A 25,915-nucleotide genomic window follows, 5' to 3' on the forward strand; every position below is an offset into this window, starting at 1 on the left:
AGGAAACAAACTACATTCAGATCGGAAAGGAAGAAATAAAACTATCCTTACTTGCAGATGACATAATGATCTATTAGAAAATCTCAAGGAATCTATAAAACAAACTCCTAGAACAAATAAATGAGTTCAGCAAGATCACAGGTAAAACATCAACACAAAAATCAACTGCATTTCTACATACTACCAACGAACATGTGAAAAGTAAAATTAAAAATACAATATCACTTACAATTCCCAAAAAATGAAATATTTAAGTGTAAATCTAACAAAACATATACATGACTTACATGCTGAAAATTACAAAACAGTGATTAAAAACATCAAAGATCTACATAAACAGAGATACTATGTTCATGGGAGACTCAATATAGTAAAGATATCAATTCTCCCCAAATTGATGACAGGAGTAATGCAATTTCTAATAATTCTTGCAAGATTTTTATAGATTAGACAAGAGGATTCTAAAATTTATATATAAAGGCAAAGATATTAGACTAGCTAAAACAACTTGGAAAAAGTAGAATAAAGTGGGAGATATTGGCTTGATACTAAGGCCTATTACATAGCTACAATAATCAAGACTATGTGGTAATGGCAGAAGGACAGATATATGGACCAATGGACTAGAACCAAAAAATAGTCCCACAGAAGTATAGCCAAATGATTTTTCACAAAAATGCAAAAGCAATTTGGTAGAGAAAGGATGGCTTTTTCAACAAATGGTGCTGGAGCAATTGGACAGCCACAGGCAAAAAAAAAAAGAAAGAAAAAGAAAAGTGAACTCAACCGAAATCTCACATCTTATACAAAAATTAATTTAAAATGCACCTTATACTTAAATATAAAACGTAAAGCCATAAACCTTTTAGAAAATAACAGGAGAAAATCTTCAGGACCTAGGGCTTAGGGAACAATTCTTAGACTTGACAACAAAAGCATGACTAAAACAAAAACTGACAAACTAGATTTCACCAAAATTAAAAAGTTTTGCTCTGTGAAAGACCTTGTGAAGGAAATGAAAAGACAACCCATAGACTGGGAGAAAATATTTGCAAACCACATATGAAAAATTACTCATACCTAAATTATATAAAGGATTTTCAACATTCAACAATAAAAAAGCAAACAATCCAGTTAGAAAATGGGCAAAAGATGTGAAGAAACATTTCACCAAAGAGCATATACAGATGATAAATAAACACATGAAAAAAATGTTCAAAATAACCAGCCATCAGGGAAATGCAAATTAAGACCACGAGATACCACTACACACCTATGAAAACAGCCAAGATAAAAAACAGTGATAAAATCAAACGTTGGTGAGGATGCAGAGAAACTTGATCTCTCACACTTTACTGAAGGGAAGGTAAAACGGTGCAGCCACTCTGTAAAACAGTTTGGTAGTTTCTTAAAAAATGAAATAATCACTTACCATGTAAACTAGAAATTGCACTCCTGGGCATTTATCCTAGAGAAATGAAAACTTAGGTCCACACAAAACCTGTACACAATGTTCATAGCAGCTTTATTTGTAATAGCCAAACCTGGAAATGAACAAAATGCCCTGCAGTAGACATTCAGTTTGTATTATACAAGCTGGTACATCCAATCCATTGAATACGACTATGTAGTAAAAAGGAATGAACTACTGATATACACAACAACTTGAACGAAACTAAAGGGCATTATGCTGAGTGAAAAAGGCCAATCTCAAATGGTCACATATACTATGATATAATTTATATAACAGTCTTGATATGACAATTATAAAGATGGAGAACAAATGAGTTATTGCCAGGAGTTAGGGATTGTGGCAACATTGGTGGTCAGGATGGGTATGACTATAAAAGGTCAGAAAGAGAGGAATCTCTGTGGTGATAGAATATTTCTGTACCTTGACTGCAGTCATGCTTACAGGAATCTCTACATATGTGATTTAAAAAAAACATAGATATACACACACATTGAAACAGTGCCAATTTCTTGGTTTTGATATCATAGGTAAGATGTAACCATTAGGAGAAATTAGGTGAAAGGGTCACAGTACCTCTCTATATGGTCTTTGTAAGTTCCTTTGACTCTAAATAAAATAAACTAAAAAAAAAAAGGCCCTGAGACTGTTAAAACTGCTTCCTCGCCACATAAGACAACATTAAGTCACTATCTTAAAACTTATTTTAATGTGTCTTTCTAACTGGTTAACAATGAACAGAATTATATTTATATTCTATTTCTGAACATTACTGAGTCATGAGAAAACAGAAGATAGGTAGAAAAACAGACATAATCTCTCACATTTGTGAATTTAATCCAGACAAGTTTACAGATTTAGCTACTCAAGAGTAACCCCTCAAATCCATGGAGTGTGTGTGTGTGTGTGTGTGTGTGTGAGATATGTGTGTGTGTGTGTGTGTATATATATATATATATATATATACACACACATGATGAATCTGAATCAGAGACACTTTCTGGCATATGTTTAGGAGGCTTAATTTGTTAGTGAAAAAGCCAAGCTGACAGCTCAACATCCACATTTCAATGCTGTTCCCTACTAGTTATCAAATATGACTATTATGGGACAAATCATATGCTATTACGATATTTACAAATTTGGGAAACTGAGCAAGCCAAACGTTTAGATTAAATTTGACAAATTAGACTAGGATAACTCAATAAAATTACTTCTTTACACTCATGCACAAATGATAATTGTTTAAAACATGGCAAACAAAATATAAAAATGTACTTATTCTTTAAAAAGTTATGTAATCATTTTTAAAGTAACTTTACTGTACTCGAACAATCCCTTTGTAAGCTCTCCCAGACTCTACAGATTTTAAATACCTAATAAGAATATACTCCTCCTATGGTCTAACTGGAATTTCCCTAGTTTTAACCCCAGGTGTAGTTCAGGACTCTGTTAGAATTAAAACACGTTTTACACACAAAATATAATACCTTTCATACTTTAGAACATTTAGTAAGTCATATCTTAGCCATCTTTGCATTAAACTAACCCCATCTCTTCATCACTTTCTTAAAGGCAATGCTTTCAACGTGTATGTGTGTGCGCAAATGTTTATATGTATGTATACACATAAATTTTTCTCTTCCAAATGCAGTTCAAGTATGTAATTGCTGATAGTTAAAAGCAACATCACCTATATAACACAACCTCTACCTGCAGTTGTTTAAAGTATATTATTCAAATTATTACAGTAAGTAAAGAGATCAAGAATACCTCGTTAACCTTAAGACACTCTAACAGATGTATCACCAAAGATGATATAAAAATGGCCAATAAGCACATAAAATGATTCTTGACATCAACTAACATTAGGGAAATGCAAATTAAAATCACATGAGATTCCATTACATACCTATTAGAATAGGTAAATTTTTTTATTTTTAAATATGATAATACCAAGGACGCAGAACAACTGAAACCCTCATAACATTGCTGGTGGGAATGCAAAATTGTACAACCACTTTGGAAAACAGTTTGGCAATTTCCTGCAAAGCTAAACATAAATTTACCATATAACCTGGCAATTGCACTCCTGGATTTTCATTTCACTTGGATAAATATCTATGGTCACACAAAACTTATACATGAATGTTTAAAGCACCTTCAATTTTAATTTCAAAACCTGGAAACAATTCCAATGTCTCTCAAATGGAAATGGTTAAACAAGCTACTCATTCACACAACGAATATGTCCATATAATGAAAACAAACCATACATCCATACAATGGACACATCCATACAATGGAATACTACTCAACAATAAAAAGGAGCAAGCTATTGACATATGCAGCAATGTGGATGAATCTCAAATGCATTTTGCCATGTGAAAAAAGTGAGACTGAAAAGGCTACAAATTGTATGATTCCATAAGTGAATTTCCTAAGGGGTGATGAAACCATTTTATATCTTGACTACATCTTGCATTTGTCAAAAATTATAGTAGTAGACACTAAAAAGAGTAAATTTTACTATATGTAGATTTAAAATGATTTTTTAAAAACTATACATTCAGAAATGCTTCCTACCTCACATTAGTTTCATCATTAAATTCTTCAGCCCATTTTTTCCTTGATTGAGCAGTTGTAGAACCATCTAAACGGTAATAGTCTATGTTTCGGAGCCACTTCCCTTCACCTGAAAATTCAACAAGAAAAGAAAAAAGAGATATATATTGTTATCCTAGTACTAAAAGATTTTCTTCCTTGCTTGCCATTTAAAAGCTGGTCATAGGCCTTCCCTGGTGGCACAGTGGTTAAGAATCCACCTGCCAATGCAGGGGACACGGGTTTGAGCCCTGGTCCAGGAAGATCCCACATGCTGCAGAGAAACTAAGCCCGTGCACCACAACTACTGAGCCTGCGCTCCAGAGCCCATGAGCCACAACTCCTGAAGCCTGGGTGCCTAGAGCCCATGCTCTGCAACAAGAGAAGCCACCACAATGAGAAGCCCGTGCACTGCAATAAAGAGTAGCCCCCACTCACTGCAACTAGAGAAAGGCTGCGCACAGCAACAAAGACCCAACACAGCCAAAAATTTTTTAAAAATTAAAAAAAAAAAGTTGGTCATATATAGTCAATTTGCATAGCAAGACAAATTTTTTAAATCAAGGGATAATTCATCATATTACAAATAAATTCACTACAGATTTCCTTCCAACAGATATTGAATAGCAAAGGTACTTTTCAAAAGTATTTCATCTACATGTAAATGTCTGAAAATATTTCCTTGATTAGAATCCTATAAAACTTTCAAAAGTATGATTAAGCTGTATTATGTTCATGAAGCTTCTTTTTAATTAAATCTATAAATGACCAGGTTTCCCACCTTGTTATCAACAAGTTGATACTAAACAGATAAAAACCAGAGACATAGAACACGTTTATTCATTCACTGAACAAATATTTACAGAATGCCTATTTATGTGCCAAAAAATATTCTATGATTTAGCCACAAATATCAGCATATGTTCCTATTTCATGACAATTACATATTTGTGAACATGTATGAACAAGTAAAGAACTGTGATTTTATAAGTTAAACACTGATCAGACATGTCAACATTTGCACAGTGCGGTAAAATTTTACCCAAGCCTGACATTCATACTAAAACACCAATGGATAAAGTACTTATGACCCTTTTATATTTTATCATACATAATTTCCATTCTCATTTTTTTCATTCTAATTCTTTAACTGCAAACATAATACTACTACTTCCACTCCAAGCAAAATTCATATCATCACACCCTAGAGTCTTAATATAAAACAAGTTGACAACACTGAGATTTATGTCTTTCAGCAAACTTTTTAGTTAAATTCAGTACGTTAGTTTAAAAGATGCTTCTTGGTAGTATGGTCATTTTAGTAATGTTAATTCTTCTGATCCAATGGCCATACTACCCAAAGCAATCTACAGACTTAATGCAATCCCCATCAAAATACTCAGGACATTTTTCACAGAACTAGAATAGATAATCCCTAAAATTCATATGGAACCACAGGACCCCAAATTGCCAAAGCAATCCTGAGGAAAAAAAGAACAAAACTGGAGGTATCACCCTTTCAGACTTCAGACTATACTACAAAGCTACACAGTAATCAAAACAGTGTGGTACTGGCAGAAAAACAGATGCATAGATCAATGGAACAGAATAGAGAGCCCAGAAATAAATCCACATACCTATGGTAAATTAATCTACAACAAGGGAAGCAAGAATATATATGGAGAAAAGTCAGTCTCTTTGGTAAGTGGGGCTGGGAAAACTGGACAGCTACACGTACAATGAGATTAGAACATTTCCTCACACTGTATAAAAAAATCAACTTTAAATGGATTAAAGACCTAAATGTAAGACCTGAAACCATACAACTCCTAGAAGAGAACACTCTTTGACATAAAGTGTAAAAATATTTTCTTGGATCTATTTCCTAAGGCAAAATAAATAAAAGCAAAAATAAACAAATTGTACTTAGTTAAACTTAAAAGCTTTTGCACAGCAAAGGAAACCACTGACAAGAAGAAAAGAAAACCCACATAATGGGAGAAAATATTAGCAAACAATATGACCAACAAGGGGTTAATATCCAAAATATACACACAGTTCATACAACTAAATATCAACAAACAAACAACAGTATCAAAAAATGGGTGGAAGACCTGAACAGACATTTTTCCAAAGAGGACAAAGAGATGGCTGACATGAAAAGATGTTCAACATAGCTAATTATTAGAGAAATGCATATCAAATTCACAATGAGATATCACCTCTCACCTGCCAGAATGGCTATCATCAAAAAATCTACAAATAACAAATGTTGGCGAGGATGTGAAGAAAAGGAAACCCTTTGTATACTGTTGGTGGGAATGTAAACTGGTGCAACCACTATGGAAAACAGTATGGAGGTTCCTCAAAAAACTAAAAATAGAACCACCATATCATCCAGCGATTCCACTCCTGGGTATATATCAGAAAACCTGAAAACACTAATTCAAACACATACATGTACACACATACATGTACACAGCAGTAGTCAAGATATGGAAGCAGCCCAAGTGTCCATCAATGGACAAATGGATAAAGAAGATGTGGTGCGCGTGCGCGCGCGCGCGCACACACACACACACACACACACACAGAGGAATATTACTCAGCCATAAGAAAAAGAATGAAATTCTGCCATTTTCAGCAACATGGATGGACCTAGGGAATATTATGCTTAGTGAAATAATTCAGAGAGAGAAAGACAGATACTGTATAATATCACTTATATGTAGAATATAAAAAATAACACATACAAAGGTATATCGCAAAACAGAAAGAGACTCAGAGATATAGAAAACAAACTGGTGGTTACCAGTGGGGAGAAGCAAGAGAGGAGGCGTAAAGGAGGCATAAGGGATTAAAAGATACCAACTACTATGTATAAAATAAATAAGCGACAGGGGTATTGTATAGCACAGGGAATTATAGCCATTATTTTATAAAACTTTTAATGAAGTATAATCTGCAAAAATACTGAATCACTATGCTATACACCTGAAACTAATATAATATTATAAATCAACTATACTTCAATAAAAAAAAATCTACTCCTTTGAGAATTTGGACTAAAACAAACAAACAAAACAGCAAAAGTAAGTATGTCTCATCAAGTCAAATTTTGTTTATGTCCTAAGGACTGTAATATCCTACAAGATTCAAATATTAAGGATTTCTGGAATAAATGATCTAGTTTTATTAATGATATTCCTACAAACAGGATGTGTTTCAATTGTTTTCCTTTTAAATAATATTAAAAGTTTACGGCTTCCCTGGTGGCGCAGTGGTTGAGAGTCCGCCTGCCGACGCAGGGGACGCGGGTTTGTGCCCCAGTCTGGGAGGATCCCACGTGCCGCGGAGCGGCTGGGCCCGTGAGCCATGGCCGCTGAGCCTGCACGTCCGGAGCCTGTGCTCCGCAACGGGAGGGGCCACAGCGGTGAGAGGCCCGCGTACCACAAAAAAAAAAAAAAAAGTTTAAAAGTCTTAGGATACATCTTAAAGTATATAAGAATAAATTATTCCTGAAAAAAAATCTAAAACTAACGAATTAATAAAAATAAAACCCCCACATGATCATCTCAGTAGACACAAAGAAATCATTTGACAATGTTCAATACACATTCATGATAAGAAAAACACACTCAAAAAACTGGAAATACTGATACAAGGAACTTCCACAACATGATAAATGATATTTATGAAAAAAATACAAATAACACCATACAGAATGGTGAAAGATCAGATGCTTTCCCTCTAAGATTAGGAAAAAGAAAAGGATGTCTGGTTTTGTCACTTTAATTCAACACCATACTAGAGGTTCTAAGGAGGGAAATGGTCAAGAAAAAGAAATAAAAGTAATCCATATTGTAAAGGAAAAAGTAAATTATCTCTATCTGCAGATGACATGATCTTGTATAAGGAAAATCCTTTAAAAATCCACAAAACACTATTTGAACTAATAAATGAGTTATTATGAAAAACTTAATTTATACATTTGCAATGAAGAATCTAAAACTAAAAGAGCACAATTCCATTTACAATACTATCAAAAAGAATAAAATAAATTTAACATAAGAAATGCAAAATGCATACACTGAAAACTATAAAACAACAGTGAAAGAAATTAAAGACCTAAATAAATGGTAAAACATCCCATGTTCATAGATCAGAAGACTTAACATTGTTAAGAAGGCAATACTTCCTAAAATGAACTACAGATTCAGTGCAATCACTATCAGAATCCAAGCTGACTTCTTGGTAAAATTTACAAGCTAATTCTAGAATTCATATGGAATTGCAAGGGACCCAGAATAGCCAAAAAAATCTTGAAGAGGAACAAAGTAGGAGGACGCACACTTTCAAAACTTATGTTCAAAGTAAAGGTAATCAAGACTGCTACTAGCATGAGGAATGACATACAGATCAATGGAATAAAACTCAGAGTCAAGAAATAAACCTGTCTCTTTGGTCAACTAATTTTTAGCAAGGGTACCATGAACAGTGAATGGGGAAAGAACAGTCTTCTCAACTGGTAGACTGAAGTTGGACCTTTACCTCACACTAAATGTAAAAATTAACTCAAAATGCATGAAAGAACTAACTGTAAGAGCTAAAACTATATAATTCTTTGAAGGAAACATAGGGGTAAATAGTCATAGACTTGGATTTGGCAATGGTTTCTTAGATATAACACTAAAGGCATAAGTAACAAAAGAAAAAAAAATAAAATTGGACTTCATCAAACTGAAAACCTTTTCCGCATCAAAGAATACTACCAAGAGAATGAAAAGAATGAGAAAATATTTATAAGGCATGTATCTGATAAGGGCCTGGTATGCAGAAAAAGTTTTTTTAATTAAAAATAATTTTTTTAAGTTTTTCAACTCAATAACAAAAAGACAAATGGGCAAAGGACCTGAATAAACATTTTTCCAAAGATATACAAATGGCCATGAAAAAATGGTCAACATTATTAGTCATTAGAGAAATACAAATCAAAATCAAAATGAGATACCATTTCACACCCACGAGGATGGCTATAATTCAACAACAACAACAACAAAAACAAGTGTTGGTAAAGATGTGGGGAAATCAGAAACCTTGAACACTACTTCTTGAGAATGTAAAATAGTGCAGCCAGTGTAGAAAAGAGTTTGGTGGATCCTCAATACATTAAACTTAGAATTGCCATATGGCCCAATAATTCCATTCCTAACTAAATATTCAAAAGAATTAAAAACAGATGTTTAAAGAAATGAAAACTTGTATATGAATGTTCATAGCAGCACTATTCACAATAGCCAAAAGGAGAAAACAACTCAAATATCTATTAATTAATGAATAATCAAAATGTGGGTATTATCCATGAAATGGAATATTATTAGGCCACAAAAAGGAATACAGCACTGACACTTGCTACAACTTGGATGAACCTTAAAAACATGCTATGCGAATGAAGCCAGTCACAAAAGACCACATATTATATGACTCTATTTATATGAAAGATCCAGAATAGGTCAATCATACAAACAAAGTAGATTAGTGATTGCTTAGGGGTAAAGAGGTAGAAAGGGGGTTAGCAAAGCGATAGCTAAAGGGTACAGGGTTTCTTTGGTGTTGATTAATATGTTTGAAAATTGACTATGGTGATAGTTACACAACTCTGAAAATGTACTAAAAACCATTGAATTGTACACTTTAAATGGGTAAACTGCACGATATGTGAATCATAACTCAATAACGCTGTTTAAAAAAAACAGCGAAAAAAATTTTGCTACAACTGCAGCAACAAACACCACATTTATATGGATAAGGACAAAAAGAAAGGACAGAAAAAATAGATATATTAGGGTTGTGGGTCTGGGTAATATTGTTTTCTTCTATTGTTAAAATGTGTATACGATATGTTTAAATGAATGTTTTTAAAATTATGATATACAAATGTAACTCACCCTTATAAATAAGAGGTTTATCTTTATCTTCTGTCTTCTCCCTACTAGCCAATTCAAGAAAATCTTCAATCAGGTCCAGAGATATGAGAGACTGGCTGAAAACAAGGCTAAAAAGACAAGTTAGTATTCATGGATTAGAAGATTCACAAACAACATGATTCTAATCTAAACCTCAGTAAATATCCAAAAGAATTAAAAATTAGAAATTTGTAGAAATTAAAAAGCTGATTCTAAAGTTTATATGGGTATGCCAAGCACACAGAGTAGCTAAAACAATTTTGAAAGGAAAAACGTTGGAGGCCTAACTCTACATGATTTCAACACAAAGCTAGTGTAATCAAAATAGTGTAGTACTGAGGAGACCAACACAAATCAGTGGAACAGAATATAGTCCCGATATAAAGCTACACTATAGTTAATTGGTTTGTGACAAATAGGCAAAAGCAATTCAATGGAAAAAATTAGTATTTTTAACAATGGTCTTGGCAAAATTGGATATTCATATGCTAAAAAAATGAATTTCCGCCTAAGCTTCAGCTGCACAAATAGGGAATAGAAGAATCTGATTTGACAAAAGTTCTTCTTAAAAAAAAAAGTCTTAGTTGACCACAAGTCAATATGAACCAATAGTGTTATTTGGATGTTGGAAAACTGCTCCATCAGACTGCAGGAATGGAAAGATAGGGTCCAGAATAAACAAGAACCAGCGTCACTATAATTCTGTGTTAATAAAAATTCAGCTGAAGTGTTTGTGACCATATTTTGAGATAAGTGCTAAAAAAATGAAGTATATTCAAGACCATGTCAGGACTGAAATTATGCCATATAAAGAACAGATAAAACAACTGAGAAGAAAAAGCTAAAAGTGACGAGAGATAAACCCACCATTATCTGAAGAGACAATTGAAATAGTAGTAGTGATGTCTGCAACCTACTTTGAAAGGCATCAGGAAAATAAGATGGATGATGGATAGATATGTAATAAATGAAGTATGATAAAATATAGAATATAGTATAGATTCTAGGAGACAGGTATATAGGTAATCACTCTAAAAATTCTTTCTACTTTTTGTTATGTTTGAAAATTTCCATAATGAAATGCTGGACAAATAAAGAATAGTGGTAATCACAATTCCAGAAATGCAGTTTTATAGTCTTAACGTTGATAACACCTATCAGTTGGGTTAATAACTAAAAATGATCATTATAACAGTATTTTTAAAAAGCAGTAGATATATTCTATTTTAGACCAGGGGGGGAAATAGCTATAGGAAGAGTATAAACTAAAGATAAGGATCCATTTTCTAACACTTTGAAGTATTCAACTATAGGGAGCCTTCTGAGATGCAAAATATTCTACCCAGGAGAGATCAGGAGAACATCCATGATGAACATGGTAGAAGAGATTCTTGAACTGGTTAGGAAATTAAAAGACTACTAAAATTTCCCCTATACTCATAAAATTCTTGTATGGTATCCAATAAAAATTAACTTTGAACTACAGAAGTTAATAGATAAAAAAGCATAAGCATGTCTAGAGCATTAATCTCTCTTGGTCTTTCAGGAACTCTGAGCTCAAATATCCACTTTCTACTTGACATCTCTCACGGACATCTAATAGGCCTTGGAAACTTAACAAAGCCAGAGCAGGACTCCTTACTACCTCTAATAAACTTACTTCTCCCTTAATCTTCTCCATTTTAGTAAATAACACCATAATCTACCAGTCACTTAGGGGGAAAGCCTGAGGGTCATCTTTGACTACTCTCTCCTTCTTACTGCCCTGCATTAAATCTACCAAGTACTGTTGTTTCTACTCCAAAACATACCCTTCATCTCCACTACTACTACTCCATTCCAAGCCAACATCACCCCTTATCTGAACTACTTGTTTCTGTATAAGTGGCAATATGTAACAAAAATAACTTACAGTGAGTACTTATTAGATGCCAGGTGAAGGAGTTAATTAAAAAGAAATAAAACAGTTTGTGTCTTCAAACAACTCACTATCCAGCGAAAAGACACAAGTACATCAGAATGTGTTAAGTGTAGAGTAGAGGTATATTAAAAGGTGGTATGAAAATATAACAGAGCTACCTCTTTCCAGGAAAGTTAAAGAAACTAAATTTGACATTTTTTTAAGATAGAAGATTGTTTTATTTTAGCCTTATGTTAAAGTGCTTAAATTTTTTAACAAAAAAATGGTTATATTAAAAGCATTATATTTTTAAAATATTTTATGACCAGAACTTGGGATCTTATAAAAGCCTAAACAGCAGGTCTGGTTCAAAACTTTAAAAGTATGTTTTTTAAATAATAAAATGAAGGATAAGATTGGGGGTTGGAATCCAGGGAAGGGAAAGGGGGCACAAATGCTAGAAGTAAAATAAACAGGAACAAAAAACAAAGGAGAAATAATAAAGAGAGTAGTCAAAGAGGTGAAATAAAGTCTGAGAGGTGTCCACTAGATTTGGAAATTAGAAGGTCATTAAGTGACTTTAGGGGGGAAAACTCAGTAAAGTAATAGGGTAGAAGCCACACCGCATGGATTGAAAAATGATTCTGAAAGTGATGAAATACAAACATCAACTAGAGACTTGGCTCAAGGAAATAAGTTCAAGATACTATAGCCAGAAGGGGAAAACAGCACTGAAGAAATAACCAGAATATGTACTCAGAAACAGTGACTAAGAAGGAAGATAGCTGTCACTACACTAACCATGAAATTACATCTTTAGAAAAGAAGAAAACAAAATAGATTGCTTTAAATTGTTTAAACAATAAAAATGTTATCAAAATGTTCATATAATAAAAATAGGAAAAGAACTTACACTTTATCCCCAATTTCCTCTGCCATTCGAAGAATTTCAAAGAGAAGTACCATTTTTCCAGAATGCTCTAAAACCTCAGCATCAGCATCTGTAACAAAATCTTTGTACCAGTCTGGAGCTGGGCTGCTTGGATTAGAAGAGGAAGTAGCTTTACCTAAACAAAATAAATGAAACATAAATAAGTAGGCAAATAAGGGAAGAAGCTGAAAGACTCCAGAGAGGGATTAAGACAGAGATTAAGAGAAAGACATATAGACCAACCAACCCAGGGAGAGAGTGAGAAAGAAAGAGATTGGTAAGGATGTGGGAGATGGGTGCAACACACACACACACACACACACACACACACACACACACACGCACGCACGCACACAGAAGGAGAGAGAGAAAAAAGACAACCCTAGGAGAAAAAGAGCTCTATACTCTGAGAGAAAGACACAAGATGGGGGAGGTAAGGTAGAGGGGACCCTGGAAGAGGGAGGTAAAGAGACAGAGAATCAGAAAGACACACAAAGGCACATATAAACATACACATATGTACACAGAGGAAGAAAGACATGGGGGAGGGGCAACAAGTGAGACAGTAAGCAAGAGACAGACCCTGAGAAAGTGCTAGTATGAGAAACAGAACGTGGGGGCAGGAGGGCTCAGAAAGACAGAGACCCAAAGAGATGAAGCCCCTCAGGTCCTGAGACAGTATAACCCCCAAAGCATACCCCAAGAGATAGGGACCAGAAGAGAAAGACCTAGAGACCCAAAGAGAGAGGAAGAGAGGAAAAGAAGAAGGGAAGGGAGTCTGACTCACGTAGAGATCAAGGGAGAAAAGATCTTAGGGGCCGGCAACATTTCACTGTGCTACTAGAATTCTGGAAAACTCAAACAAGGATTGATCCCAGCATCACCATATCATGTTAAATCATTTTGCTCTTACTTTCCCCACAAACTTTGATTATAAAAGGTGTAAACAGATTGCCAACAGACACATGAAAGAATGCTCAACATCATTAATCATTAGAGAAATGCAAATCAAAACTACAATGAGGTATTATCTCACACCGGTTGGAATGGCCATCAAAAAATCTACAAAAAATAAATGCTGGAGAGGGTGTGGAGAAAAGGGAACCCTCTTGCACTGTTGGTGGGAATGTAAATTGATACAGCCACTATGGAGAACAGTTTGGATGCTCCTTAAAAAACTAAAAATAGAACTACCATACGACCCAGCAATCCCACTACTGGGCATATACCCTGAGAAAACCATAATTCAAAATAGCCAGGACATGGAAGCAACCTAAGTGTCCATCAACAGATGAATGGATAAAGAAGATGTGGCACATATATACAATGGAATATTACTCAGCCATAAAAAGGAACAAAACTGAGTTATTTGTAGTGAGGTGGATGGACCTAGAGACTGTCATACAGAGTGAAGTAAGAAAGAAAAACAAATACTGTATGCTAACACATATATATGGAATATAAAAAAAATGGTCATGAAGAACCTAGGGGCAAGATGGGAATAAAGATGCAGACCTACTAGAGAATGGACTTGAGGGTATGGGGAGGGGGATGGGTAAGCTGGGACAAAGTGAGAGAGTGCCATGGACATATATACACTACCAAACGTAAAACAGATAGCTAGTGGGAAGCAGCCATATAGCACAGGCAGATCAGCTCGGTGTTTTGTAACCACCTAGAGGGGTGGGATAGGGAGGATGGGAGGGAGGGAGATGCAAGAGGGAAGAGATATGGGGACATATGTATATGTATAACTGATTCACTTTGTTATAAAGCAGAAACTAACACACCATTGTAAAGCAATTATACTCCAATAAAGATGTTAAAAAAAAAGGTGTAAGAAGAGAATAACAAAATAATCTATGAAAGATATAAACAGTTCAGTTTAAAATAAGGAATGTACAGGTTTAACCTGTTTCTGTATCTTCTCTCAATTGCCTTTTAATGCAAAGTACTTTAAATTTTTATATATTTTGTTATAAAATATTTTACATATTCAGAAAAGTATATAGAATATAAAGAACAGCAGTGTTCCCATATCCCATCTTCATCAAATTTTAAAACGCGTTAAATCTACTTCTGATGCAACTGAAGCCTAATATGTGACCCTAACCAATACTGTTCTCTTCTTTCTCCCCTTCTTTTGGAAAAGTAATAAAACCCTAAACTTTATATTTACTATTTATGTTGTTTTTACATTTTCACTACATTTGTATTAGTAAACTGTAATTATGTATCATGTTTTTAAACTGTATGTAAATGGTACCATACTGTTTGTACAATTTTACAACCTACTTTTTCACTGAATGGAGTTTTTCATTTTCCACTCAAAGTGAGACTTATTCAATAATTCTAACTGCCATATAGTATTCCACTGCATGAATATACCATAATTTATTAGTTCTCCTATTCATAGACATTTAGATTATTTCTCATTTTTGGCTACTGTGAAATAACTGCAATGAAGCCTCAGTGTTGTATTTTTCTAGAATGTTGTCTACTTCATCTAAGTTTAAAATTTTCTGTTATAAAATTATGCTCATGACTCATATCATATTAAACATACCTACTTTATATTCTTATCAAATAGTTCTAATATCTGTGGTTCTTGACAATCTGATCATGTTGTTTGTTTTAACTTTGTCAGGTTGACTGATAACTTATTTTGTTGCTAACTTTTCCTAATGTTGATTGCTTCTTTAGGTACTCTATAACTTTTTCTTGTCATTTCACTTTCAATGTAGCTGTAATATGAGAGAATCCTCGGTAGCCTGGGTTGACATCATACAACTCCACAGTGATTCTGCATCTGCTTCTGTCAGATGCTCCAGGGGATCACCAACCCAGAATTACTTTTGAGGTTAGTATTTCAGCTTGAGATTTTTAGACTATGTAAATAATGTAAATTCAAACCATAAACCATGTGAGAGAAAGCCCATGATTATGAATCCAAGAAAACTATTTTTGAAACCCACAGCCCAGGGTGACACAGATAAGCTTCCTTGTCATCTCCTTATCATCTCCCTGGATTGATGGGAAAATTTTTTTCTATCCTATTCTTCTATGGAGTATGTACCTATGTTAAACAGATTCAGCTTAAATCTGAGTTCTAAGAACTCTCCACCTTATAGAGCGCTCAAGGCCTTGAATCTTACCCCTGAGTAGGTGAAAACCAAAGCTGCTACTCTCAAGACTAGCCTATCCCTAGAGCTTCCATAGCATACTTTCTTGAACTTACTGTTTATCGGTTCCTTCTTTTTAGGCTGGGTCCTGGTGATTTCCATTACTTTTACAGAGCTCATTATGCATTTGTATTTAAACCACAATAAACTATTGCCTAAATGTACCACATATTTTCACGATTCCATGCCTTTCCTTGAATGTCTTATATTACGTTCTCCCCCTCTTTTCTTGACCAACTTCCAGGCATATTTTACTATCCTTCAAGAGTCAACAAAAATTTCATCTTAGAAGAGCCTTCTTAAGAGGGTGACCCTTGGCTGTTGTCTGGGAACTTGAATGGTAAACCGTTCCCTGCACTGATTTTAAACTTTCCCTGAGAAGAAGGGATTGCTGCACCTCATCTAGGCACCTAGAAAGAAAATACCTGTTTTCGTTCTGGGAGTCTGGAATTTGGTAAGAGCCAGGCAGAAAGTGCCTATGTCACCAGTCCCCAGTAAAAACCTTGGGTACTTAGTCTCTAATGAACTCCTCTGGTAGACAACACTTCACATAACTTGCTGCTGCCATAACTTGCTGCTGCAGAAATTAGTACATCCTGTGTGACTCCACTGCGATAGGACTCTTGGAAGGTTATGCCTGGTTTCCTCTGGACTTTGACCAATATGTGCCTTTTCCCTTTCCTGATTTTGCTTTGTACTCTTCTGTTGTAATAAACCATAGTCCTGAATATGACTATATATGCTGAGTCCTATGAATCACCAAACCAGGGGGTAGCTTTGAGGAATCCTGACACGTAGCTTATCAAGCATATGCTAACTAAAATTCCTTTCTACAATTAGTCAACTGGCAAATAATCAGTGCCTTTGGGAATTTTGCAGTTCCACAGACTGAACACAACTTCAGCAATGGTTACCCAATTTAATTAAGGTAATTTATACACGGTAAAAGTGTAAGCAATTATAAAAAAAAGCTGGCAGATAGTACAAATGTGGCAGCTAAATAAGAAGTGTAAAAGCTTAGCACAGGTGACAATTTCTGTGCAAATACAATACATTCATTCTAACTGTAATCCTGTTGGATATAATCACAACAGAGTAATCTCTAAAAAAAATAAAAAGTGACCCAGAGGGCTTCCCTGGTGGCGCAGTGGTTGAGAGTCCGCCTGCCGATGCAGGGGACACGGGTTCGTGCCCCGGTCCGGGAAGATCCCACATGCCGCGGAGAGGCTAGGCCCGTGAGCCATGGCCGCTGAGCCTGCGCATCCGGAGCCTGTGCTCCTCAACGGGAGAGGCCACAACAGTGAGAGGCCCGCGTACCGGAAAAAAAAAAAAAAGTGACCCAGAAAAATATGGGCTACTCCAGTTCATAAATATCCTGAATAAATAATTAAAACCTACAAATAGATATTTCATGCTGAATATTCTTACTTCATCATCGACATGGATTAATCATTCCTCCTGTTATAACTCTGTACTGTGTATGCATACATGACAAGTAACAGTGAATTAATAAATCAAAGCCACTTCTAAATATCCACTCTGGATATCAAAAAATGCTTACAAGGCACAAAGGAAATACAAACAAATAGAAAGCAACACTTTTACCCCTAATTTCTTCAAGCAATTTAAATATATATTTAAACACCGTATTTGCAGCAAGATACACTGTAGTTTTTTTTCTTATAATAACGAACTTTATTTTATTTTTTCGAACTTTATTTTATACCAGAATTCTACTACACAAGAATATTGGGAGAAGTCATTGGAAATGCAGATTATTGTTAAATGCAACTTAAAAAATACTCTCCCCATCCCATTTAGGTAGCACAGATGTTTCTATGCTTACTAAACTCACTGGTGCTATTGGAAATGCAACATATTTGCCAGTCTAGTGAAGAACACTCCCCACCAGACCAAGCACCTCTGAAGACCAGGCCCCTTTGCTTTTCCTTTGATTTCTGGTGTCAGCATATTGATATGTACCACGTATTTTTGAATCAATAGAATGACTGAAAGAATTAGGCTATAAATTCATCTATCAATCAATCAATCACCATCATCAATGTCTTCAAAATGTATCCCAAAGTAAAAGACCAGCAGAACCAAAGAATCAGAGATACTTCTTACCACCTCCTAAAACTGAAACTCTTTCCTGACTCCACCCCCTTTTCAGGCTACCACCTCACCCCTTAACTCTTCTTACCTTTTCTTAAATTGAAGTGCAGTTAATTTACTATGTTGTATTAGTTTCAGATGTACAGTAAAGTGATTCAGTTACATATATATATATATTCTTTTTCTGATTCTTTTCCCTTATAGGTTATTATAAAATATTGAGTATAGCTCCCAGTGTCATACAGTAGGTCCTTGTTGATCATCTATTTTATATATAGTAGTGTGTATATGTTAATCCCAAACTAATTTATCCCTCCTCCCCTTTCCCCTTTGGTAACCATAAGTTTGTTTTCTGTCTGTGGGTCTATTTCTGTTTTGTACATAAGTTCATTTGCATCATTTTTCTTTTTTGATCTTCCACATATAAATGATATCATATGGTATTTGTCTTTCTCTTTCTGATTTACTTCACTTAGTATGATAATCTCTAGGTCCATCCATGTTGCTGCAAATGGCATTATTTCATTCTTTTTTATGGCTCAGTAATATTCCACTGTATACATATGTATGTGTGTGTTTATGTATACACACACACACATGCACGCGCACACACACACACACACACACACACACACCCCACATCTTCTTTATCCATTCATTTGTTGATGGACATTTAGGTTCCTTTCATGTCTTGGTTATTGTAAATAGTGCTGCAATGAACACTGGGGTGCATGTATCTTTTCAAATTATGTTTTTCTCTGGATATATGCCCAGGACTGGGATTGCAGGATCATATGGTATCTCTATTTTTTAGCTTTTTAAGGAACCTCCATCACCTCACACCAGTCAGAATGGCCATCATAAAAAAGTCTACAAATAATAAATGCTGGAGAGGGTGTGGAGAAAAAGGAACTCTCCTACACTATTGGTGGGAATGTAAATTCATACAGCCACCATGGAGAACAGTATGGAGATTCCTTAAAAAACTACACTGTAGGGCTTCCCTGGTGGTGCAGTGGTTAAGAATCCACCTGCCAATTCAGGGGACATGGGTTCAAGCCCTGGTCTGGGAAGATCCCACATGTCGCAAAGCAACAAAGCCCGTGCGCTACAACTACTGAGACTGCACTCTAGAGCCCACGAGCCACAACTACTGAGCCCGCGTGCCACAACTACTGAAGCCCGCATGCCTAGAGTCTGTGCTCCACAACAAGAAAAAACACCGCAACTAGAGCCCCGCCCACTGCAACTAGAGAAAGCCTGTGTGCAGCAATGAAGACCCAACACAAACAAAAATAAATAAATAAAATTTTAAAAACCTACACTGTAGTTTTAGAAATAAAGGTAGAACATCATTAAAATATTATATGTATAAATAGTAGTACTAGTAGAATGGTAAAGTCTGTAAGTGTATTTTGCACATTGATATAACCCAAGCTTCTTGAGCTGTCCCAGGCACATAGTAAGAACACAATAAACATTTGTTGAATGAATAAATATGGTATGTTAATGCTAATATTATGGTCCTATATCATATACCAAGATTCTATCACAAAAGATTATATCCATACAATAAATTATATACATTTTGTTTTTAAATTGCATTACAATTAACATACAATATATTAGCTTCAGGTGCACCACACAGTGATTAGATGTTTTTATACAGTATGCAATGATAACCACAATAAGACCAGTTATCATCCATCACCATATTTTTTAATATTACTGACTACATTCCCTATGTGCACATTAAATGTCTGTGACTTATTAATTTTATAGCTGGAAGTTTGTACCACTTAACTCCCTTTACCTATTTCATCCATCCCCCCAAGATGCACCCCCTTCTGCCAACCACCAGTTTGCTCTAGATATCAACGAGTCTGCTCCTATTTAGTTTAGTTTGTTTGTTTTGTTTTTTACATTCCACATATAAGTTAAATCATACAGTCTTTGTTTTTCTTGGTCTGACTTATTTCACTTACCATAATACCCTGCAAGTTGATCCACGTTGCCATAAAGGCAAGATTTCATTCTTTCTTATGGCTGAGTAGTATTCCATTACACACACACACACACACACACACACACACACACACACACACACACACACACACACACACACACACACACCCCTTCCTTATCCATTCATCTACTGATGGACACTTACGTTGCTTCCATATCTTGGCTACTGTAAACAGTGCTGCAATGAACATGGGAGTACACATATATTTTCAAATTAGTGTGTTTGTATTCTTCAGATAAATACCCAGAAGTGGAAATGCTGCATCATATGGCATATGGTAGTTCTACTTTTAATTTTTTGAGGAACCTCCATGGTTTTCATAATAGCTGCAACAATTAACATTCCCACCAACAGTGCACAACAGTACCCTTTTCTCCACATCTTCACCAACACTTGTTGTTTCTTGCTTTTTGATAACAGCCATTCTGACAGGTGTGAGGTTGTATCTCACTGTGCTTTTGATTTGCATTCTGCTGATGATTAGTGATGTTGAAGGCCTTCCCATGTTCCTGTTGACCATCTATCTGTATGTCTTCTTTGGAAAAATGTCTATTCAGGTTCTCTGCCCAGTTTTTAGTCTGGTTGTTTTTTGATATTGAGTTGTATGAGTTATTTATATATTTTGGATATCAACCCCTTATGGGATATATCACATGTAAATATATTCTCCATTTAGTCCCATTAAACAAATGGGACTACTTTGATGTAGTCCCATTTGTTTAATTTTACTTTTGTTGCCCTTGCCTGAGGAAACAGATTCAAAAAAAAATATTTCTGAGACCCATGTCAAAGAGCGTACTGCCTATATTTTCTTCTAGGAATTTTAAAGTTTAAGGTCTTACATTTAAGTCCTTAATCCATTTTGAGTTTCTTTTTGTATATGGTGTAAGAAAGTGATCCAGTTTCATTCTTTTGCATATAGCTGTCCAGTTTTCCCAACACCATTTTATTTCAAGAGACTGCCTTTTCCCCACTGTATGTTCCTTCCCCCTTTGTTGTAGATTAATTGAACATATGAGCTTCAGTTTATTTCTGAATTTGCTACTGTGTTCCATTTATCTATGTGTCAGTTTTTGTGCTGGTACTATACTGTTTTGACTACTAAAGCTTTGTAGTATAATTTCAAGTCTGGAAGCATGTTATCTCCAGCTTTGTTCTTTCTCAAGATTGCTTTGGCTATTCGGGATCTTTTCTGTTCCATACAAATTTTAGGATTGTTCTCATTCAGTCAAAAATGCCACTGGTATTTTGACAGGAATTGCATTGAATCTGTAGATGGTTTTTGGTAGTATCAACATTTTAATGATATTGACTCTCCAATACATGAGCACTAAGTATATTTCCATTATTTTTGTGTCATCTTCCATTTTGTTCCTCAATATCTCATAGCTTTCAGAGTATAGGTCCTGTGCCTTGGTTAAATTGAAACCTAGATATTTTATTCTTTTTGATGCAATTGTAAATGGGAAAGTTTTCTTAATTTCTCTTTCTGCTAGTTCATTACTAGTGTACAGAAAAGCAACAGGTTTCCGTATATTTTTTTATGCTGAAACTTTACTGAATTTATTAGTTCTAATCGTTTTTTGGTAGAGTCTTTGGGGTTTTATACATATAGTATCATGTCATCTGCAAATAGTGACAGTTTTACTGCTTCCTTTCCAATCTGGATGCTTTTTCCCTTTTTCTTGCCTAATGGCTGGGGCCAGGACTTCCAATACTATATTGAGTAAAACTAGTGAGAATCCATATCCTTGTCTTGCTCCTGATCTTAGAGGAAAAGCTTTCAGCTTTTCACCACTGAGTATATTACCTGTGGGTTTTTCATAAATGGCTTTTACTATGATGAGATACGTTCTGTCTGTACCCACTTTGTTGAAAGTTTTCATCATAAATGGATGTTGAATTTTATCAAATGCTTTTCCTGCATCTACTAAGATGATCATTTGATGTTATCCTTTGTTTTATTAATGTGGTATATCACATTGATTGATTTACAGATGTTAGACCATCCTCGTACCTCTGAGATAAATTTCATTGATCATGGTGTATGATCCTTTTAATGCATTTTAAAATTCAGTTTGCTAATATTTTGTTAAAGATGTTTGCATCTGTGTTCATCAGGGACATTAGCCTGTAGACTTTTTTGGTGGTGTCTTTGTCTCATTTTGGTATCAGGGTAACACTGGCCTCATAAAATGAGTTTGGAAGTGTTCCTTCCTTTTCACTTTTTTGGAAAATATATTTTCCAAAATATATTTTGGAAAATATATTTTCTTTAAATGTTCGAGATAATTCACCTGTGAAGCCATCTGGACCTGGACTTTTGTTTTTAAACTACAGATTCAATATTGTTACTAGTAATAGATCTATTCAGATTTTCTATTTCTTCATGATTCAGTCTTGGAAAATTGTGCATTTCTAGGTATTTATCCATTTCTCCCAGGTTGTCTAATTTGTTGACACACAATTGTTCATAGTAGTCTCTTATGATCCTTTGTATTTTGGTGGTGTTGGTTGTAACTTCTCTTCTTTCATTTCTGATTTTATTTATTTGAGCTCTCTCTCAATGGGTCTGGCTAAATATTTGATTTTGTTTATCTTTTCAAAGAAACAACACATTAGTTTCATTGAATTTTCCTTTTTTTTAAAGACTCAACTTCAGTTATTTCCACTCTGATCTTCATTATTTCGTTCCTTTCACAAACTTTGGGTTTTGCCTTTACTTCTTCTTCTTGTTCCTTTAAATGTACGTTTACATGGTTTATTTGACATTTTTCTTATTTCTTCTAGTAGGCCTGTACCACTATAAATTTTCCTCTTAGAACTGCTTTTGCTGCATCCCATAGATTTTGTAATGGTGTTTCCATTTTCATTTGTCTCAAAGTATTTTTTTATTTCCTCTTTCATTTCTTCGTTGATCTATTGCTTGTTTAGTAGCATGATTTTTAGCCTCCCCATATTATTGCTTTTTCCAGTTTTTTCTTGTACTTGATTTCTAGTTTCATATCACTGTGATCTGAAAAGATGCTTGATATGATTCCAATCTTCTTAAATTTATTAAGACTTGTTTTGTGACCTAACATGTGATCTATCCTGGACAATGTTCCATTTTGTGACCTAACGTGATCTATCCTGGAGAATGTTCCATGTGCAATTGAAAAGAATATGTATTCTGCTGCTTTTGGATAAAATGTTCTATATTTATCTATTAAATGCATCCGGTCAAATACCAGATTTAAGGCCAGTGTTTCCTTACCGATTTAGTGTCTAGATGATCTATCCACTGATGTAAGTGGGGTATTAAAGTCCCCTATTATTACCGTATCACTGTCAATTTCTCCCTTTATTTCCATTGATACTTTCTTTATATATTTAGACACTCCTATGTTGGGTGCATGAATATTTACAAATGTTATATCCTCTTGTTTGGATTGACTCCATTTACACTATGGCATGCTCTTCCTTGTCTTTTGTTATAGTTTTTGTTTTAAAGTCTATTTTGTCTGACATGAGTATTGCCACCCCAGCATTCTTTACTTTTCAATCTGCATGGAATATCTTTTTCTATCCCCTCACTTTCAGTTTATGTGTGTCTTTAGATCTGAGGTGAGTCTCCTACAGGCAGCATATAGATGGGTCATGCTTTTTTATCCATTCAGCTACCCTATGTCTTTTGATTGGAGCATTTAGTCCATTCACATTTAAAATAATTATTGGCAGGTATATACTTATTGCCATTTTTTTTTACTTGTTTTCTGGTTGTGTTTTTAGTTCTTCTCTGTTCCAGTCTTACTCTCTTCATTTCTTCCCTTATCGTTTGATGGATTCTTTAGTTTTATGTTTGGATCCCTTTCTCTTTATTTTTTTGTGTATCCATTGTAGGTGTTTTTGATTTGTGGTTATCATGAGGTGTGTGTATGGGTATGTATGTATGTATGTATGTGTATATACATCAACCTATATATATATACCCAATTATTTTAAGCTGACAGTCACTTTAAGTTTGAAGGCATTCTAAAAGCACTACATTTTGCTCTTTCCCTTCAGCATGCCTCTGAAAATCCTGTTGTCACCATGGGCTGCTGCCATGCCTGGTATTACTAGTATTGTAAGAACAATCTGTACCCAGAGTCTTGCTTCTGCCAAGGTGACCCTGATGCCAAGATCCACATCTTTTACCTGGGGTAGAAGAAGGCAAAAGTTCCCACTCTGTGGCTACATGGTGTCAAATGAGTATGAGCAGTTCTCCACTGGAGGCTGCCCATATTTCTGCCAACAAGTACATGGTGAAAAGCTGTGGCAAAGATGGTTTTCACATCCAAACACATCTCCACCCCTTCTACATCATCCACATCAACAAGACATTCTCCTGTGCTGAGGCTGACAAGCTCTGGGTAGGTATGTAGGGTGCCTCTGGAAAGCCCCAGGGCACAGTGGCCACAGTACACACTTGTCAAGTCATCATGTCCATCCCCACCAAGCTGAAGAACAAGGAGCATGTGGTTGAGGCCCTATACAGGGCCAAGTTCAAGTTCCCTGGCCACCAGAAGATTCACATGTCCAAGAGTGGGGATTTACTAAGTTTAAAGTCGATGAATTTGAACATGTGGTGGCAGAAAAGTGACTTAACCCAGTTGGCTGTGGGGTTAAATACATCCTTAATCACAGCCCCTTGGACAAATGGCAGGCCCTGCACTCACAAGAGCCTTGGTGTTGTTGTCCATTCCTTGCTCATGCCCACCAATAAATCCTACTTTCCTGTCTGTCAATCAATCAAAAAAAGCACTCCATTTTCACTCGCCTGTCACGTTTTATTTTTTGTTGTTATATTTTACTTCTTTTTATTTTGTGTATCCCTTAACTACTTACTTCAGTTACAGCTGATTTTTTTTACTACTTGTCTTTAAACCTTCATACTAGCTTTTTAAAGTGACTGATTCAATTCCTTTACTATATATTCTCCTTCACCAGTGATTTTTTTTCCTTTCATATATTTTCTTATTTTTAGTTGTGATCTTTCCTTTTCCCCTTAAAGATAACCCTTTAATATTTCTTGTAAGGCCAGTTTATTGGTGATGAACTCCTTTCGTTTTTGCTTGTCTGAAAAACTCCTTATCTCCCCTTCAAGTCTGAATGATAACCTTGCCAGGTACAGTGTTCTTGACTGTAAGTTTTTATCCTCTCAGCACTTTAAATACATCATGGCACTCCTATCTGGCCCACAAAGTTTCTGCTTTAAAATTAGCTGATAGGCTTATGTGGTTTGGCTTGTATATGATTAGCTGTTTTTCTCTTGCTGTCTTTAAAATTCTCTTTTATTCTTAAATTTCTGCCATTTTAATTATGAGGTATCTTGGTATGGGTCTCTTTGGGTTCATCTTGTTTAGGATCTCTATGCTTCCTGTACCTGGGTGTCTGTTTCCTTCCCTAGGTACGGATGATTTCCACCGTTATTTCTTCAAATAAGTTTTCTGTCCCTTTCTCTCTTCTCCTTCTGGGACCCCTACAATATAAATATTAGTATGGTTGATGTTTCACAGAGGTCCCTTAAACTCTCATTTTTAAAAATTCTTCCTTCTTGTTGCTATTCTTATGGGGTGATTTCTACTATTTTATCTACCAGATTACTTATCCCTTCTGTATCATCTCATCTGCTTCTGATTCCCTCTAGTGTATTCTTTATTTCAGTTACTGTATTGAGTTCTGATTCTTTCTTACAT

General features: G+C 35.1%; 1 protein-coding gene and 1 pseudogene across 16 annotated transcripts in view; one reads left to right on the top strand and one right to left on the bottom strand.

The window, feature by feature from the left end:
* ATRX (ATRX chromatin remodeler) overlaps positions 1 to 25,915 on the bottom strand; it is a 249,515-nt gene that overhangs the window by 50,597 nt on the left and 173,003 nt on the right. For all 16 annotated transcript variants that reach the window (XM_004280438.4, XM_033406900.2, XM_004280437.4 and 13 more), the window contains 3 exons: positions 12,855 to 13,008; positions 10,024 to 10,130; positions 4,058 to 4,166 (listed from right to left, as the gene is read on the bottom strand). In XM_004280438.4, coding sequence (XP_004280486.1) covers positions 4,058 to 4,166; positions 10,024 to 10,130; positions 12,855 to 13,008 — 370 coding nt within the window. The remainder of the gene's footprint in view (positions 1 to 4,057; positions 4,167 to 10,023; positions 10,131 to 12,854; positions 13,009 to 25,915) is intronic.
* Positions 13,297 to 24,942, top strand: LOC105748556 (60S ribosomal protein L10-like; annotated as a pseudogene).

This window comes from Orcinus orca, chromosome X (assembly GCF_937001465.1).
Source record: "Orcinus orca chromosome X, mOrcOrc1.1, whole genome shotgun sequence".
In the NCBI taxonomy this organism is placed as follows: domain Eukaryota; kingdom Metazoa; phylum Chordata; class Mammalia; order Artiodactyla; family Delphinidae; genus Orcinus; species Orcinus orca.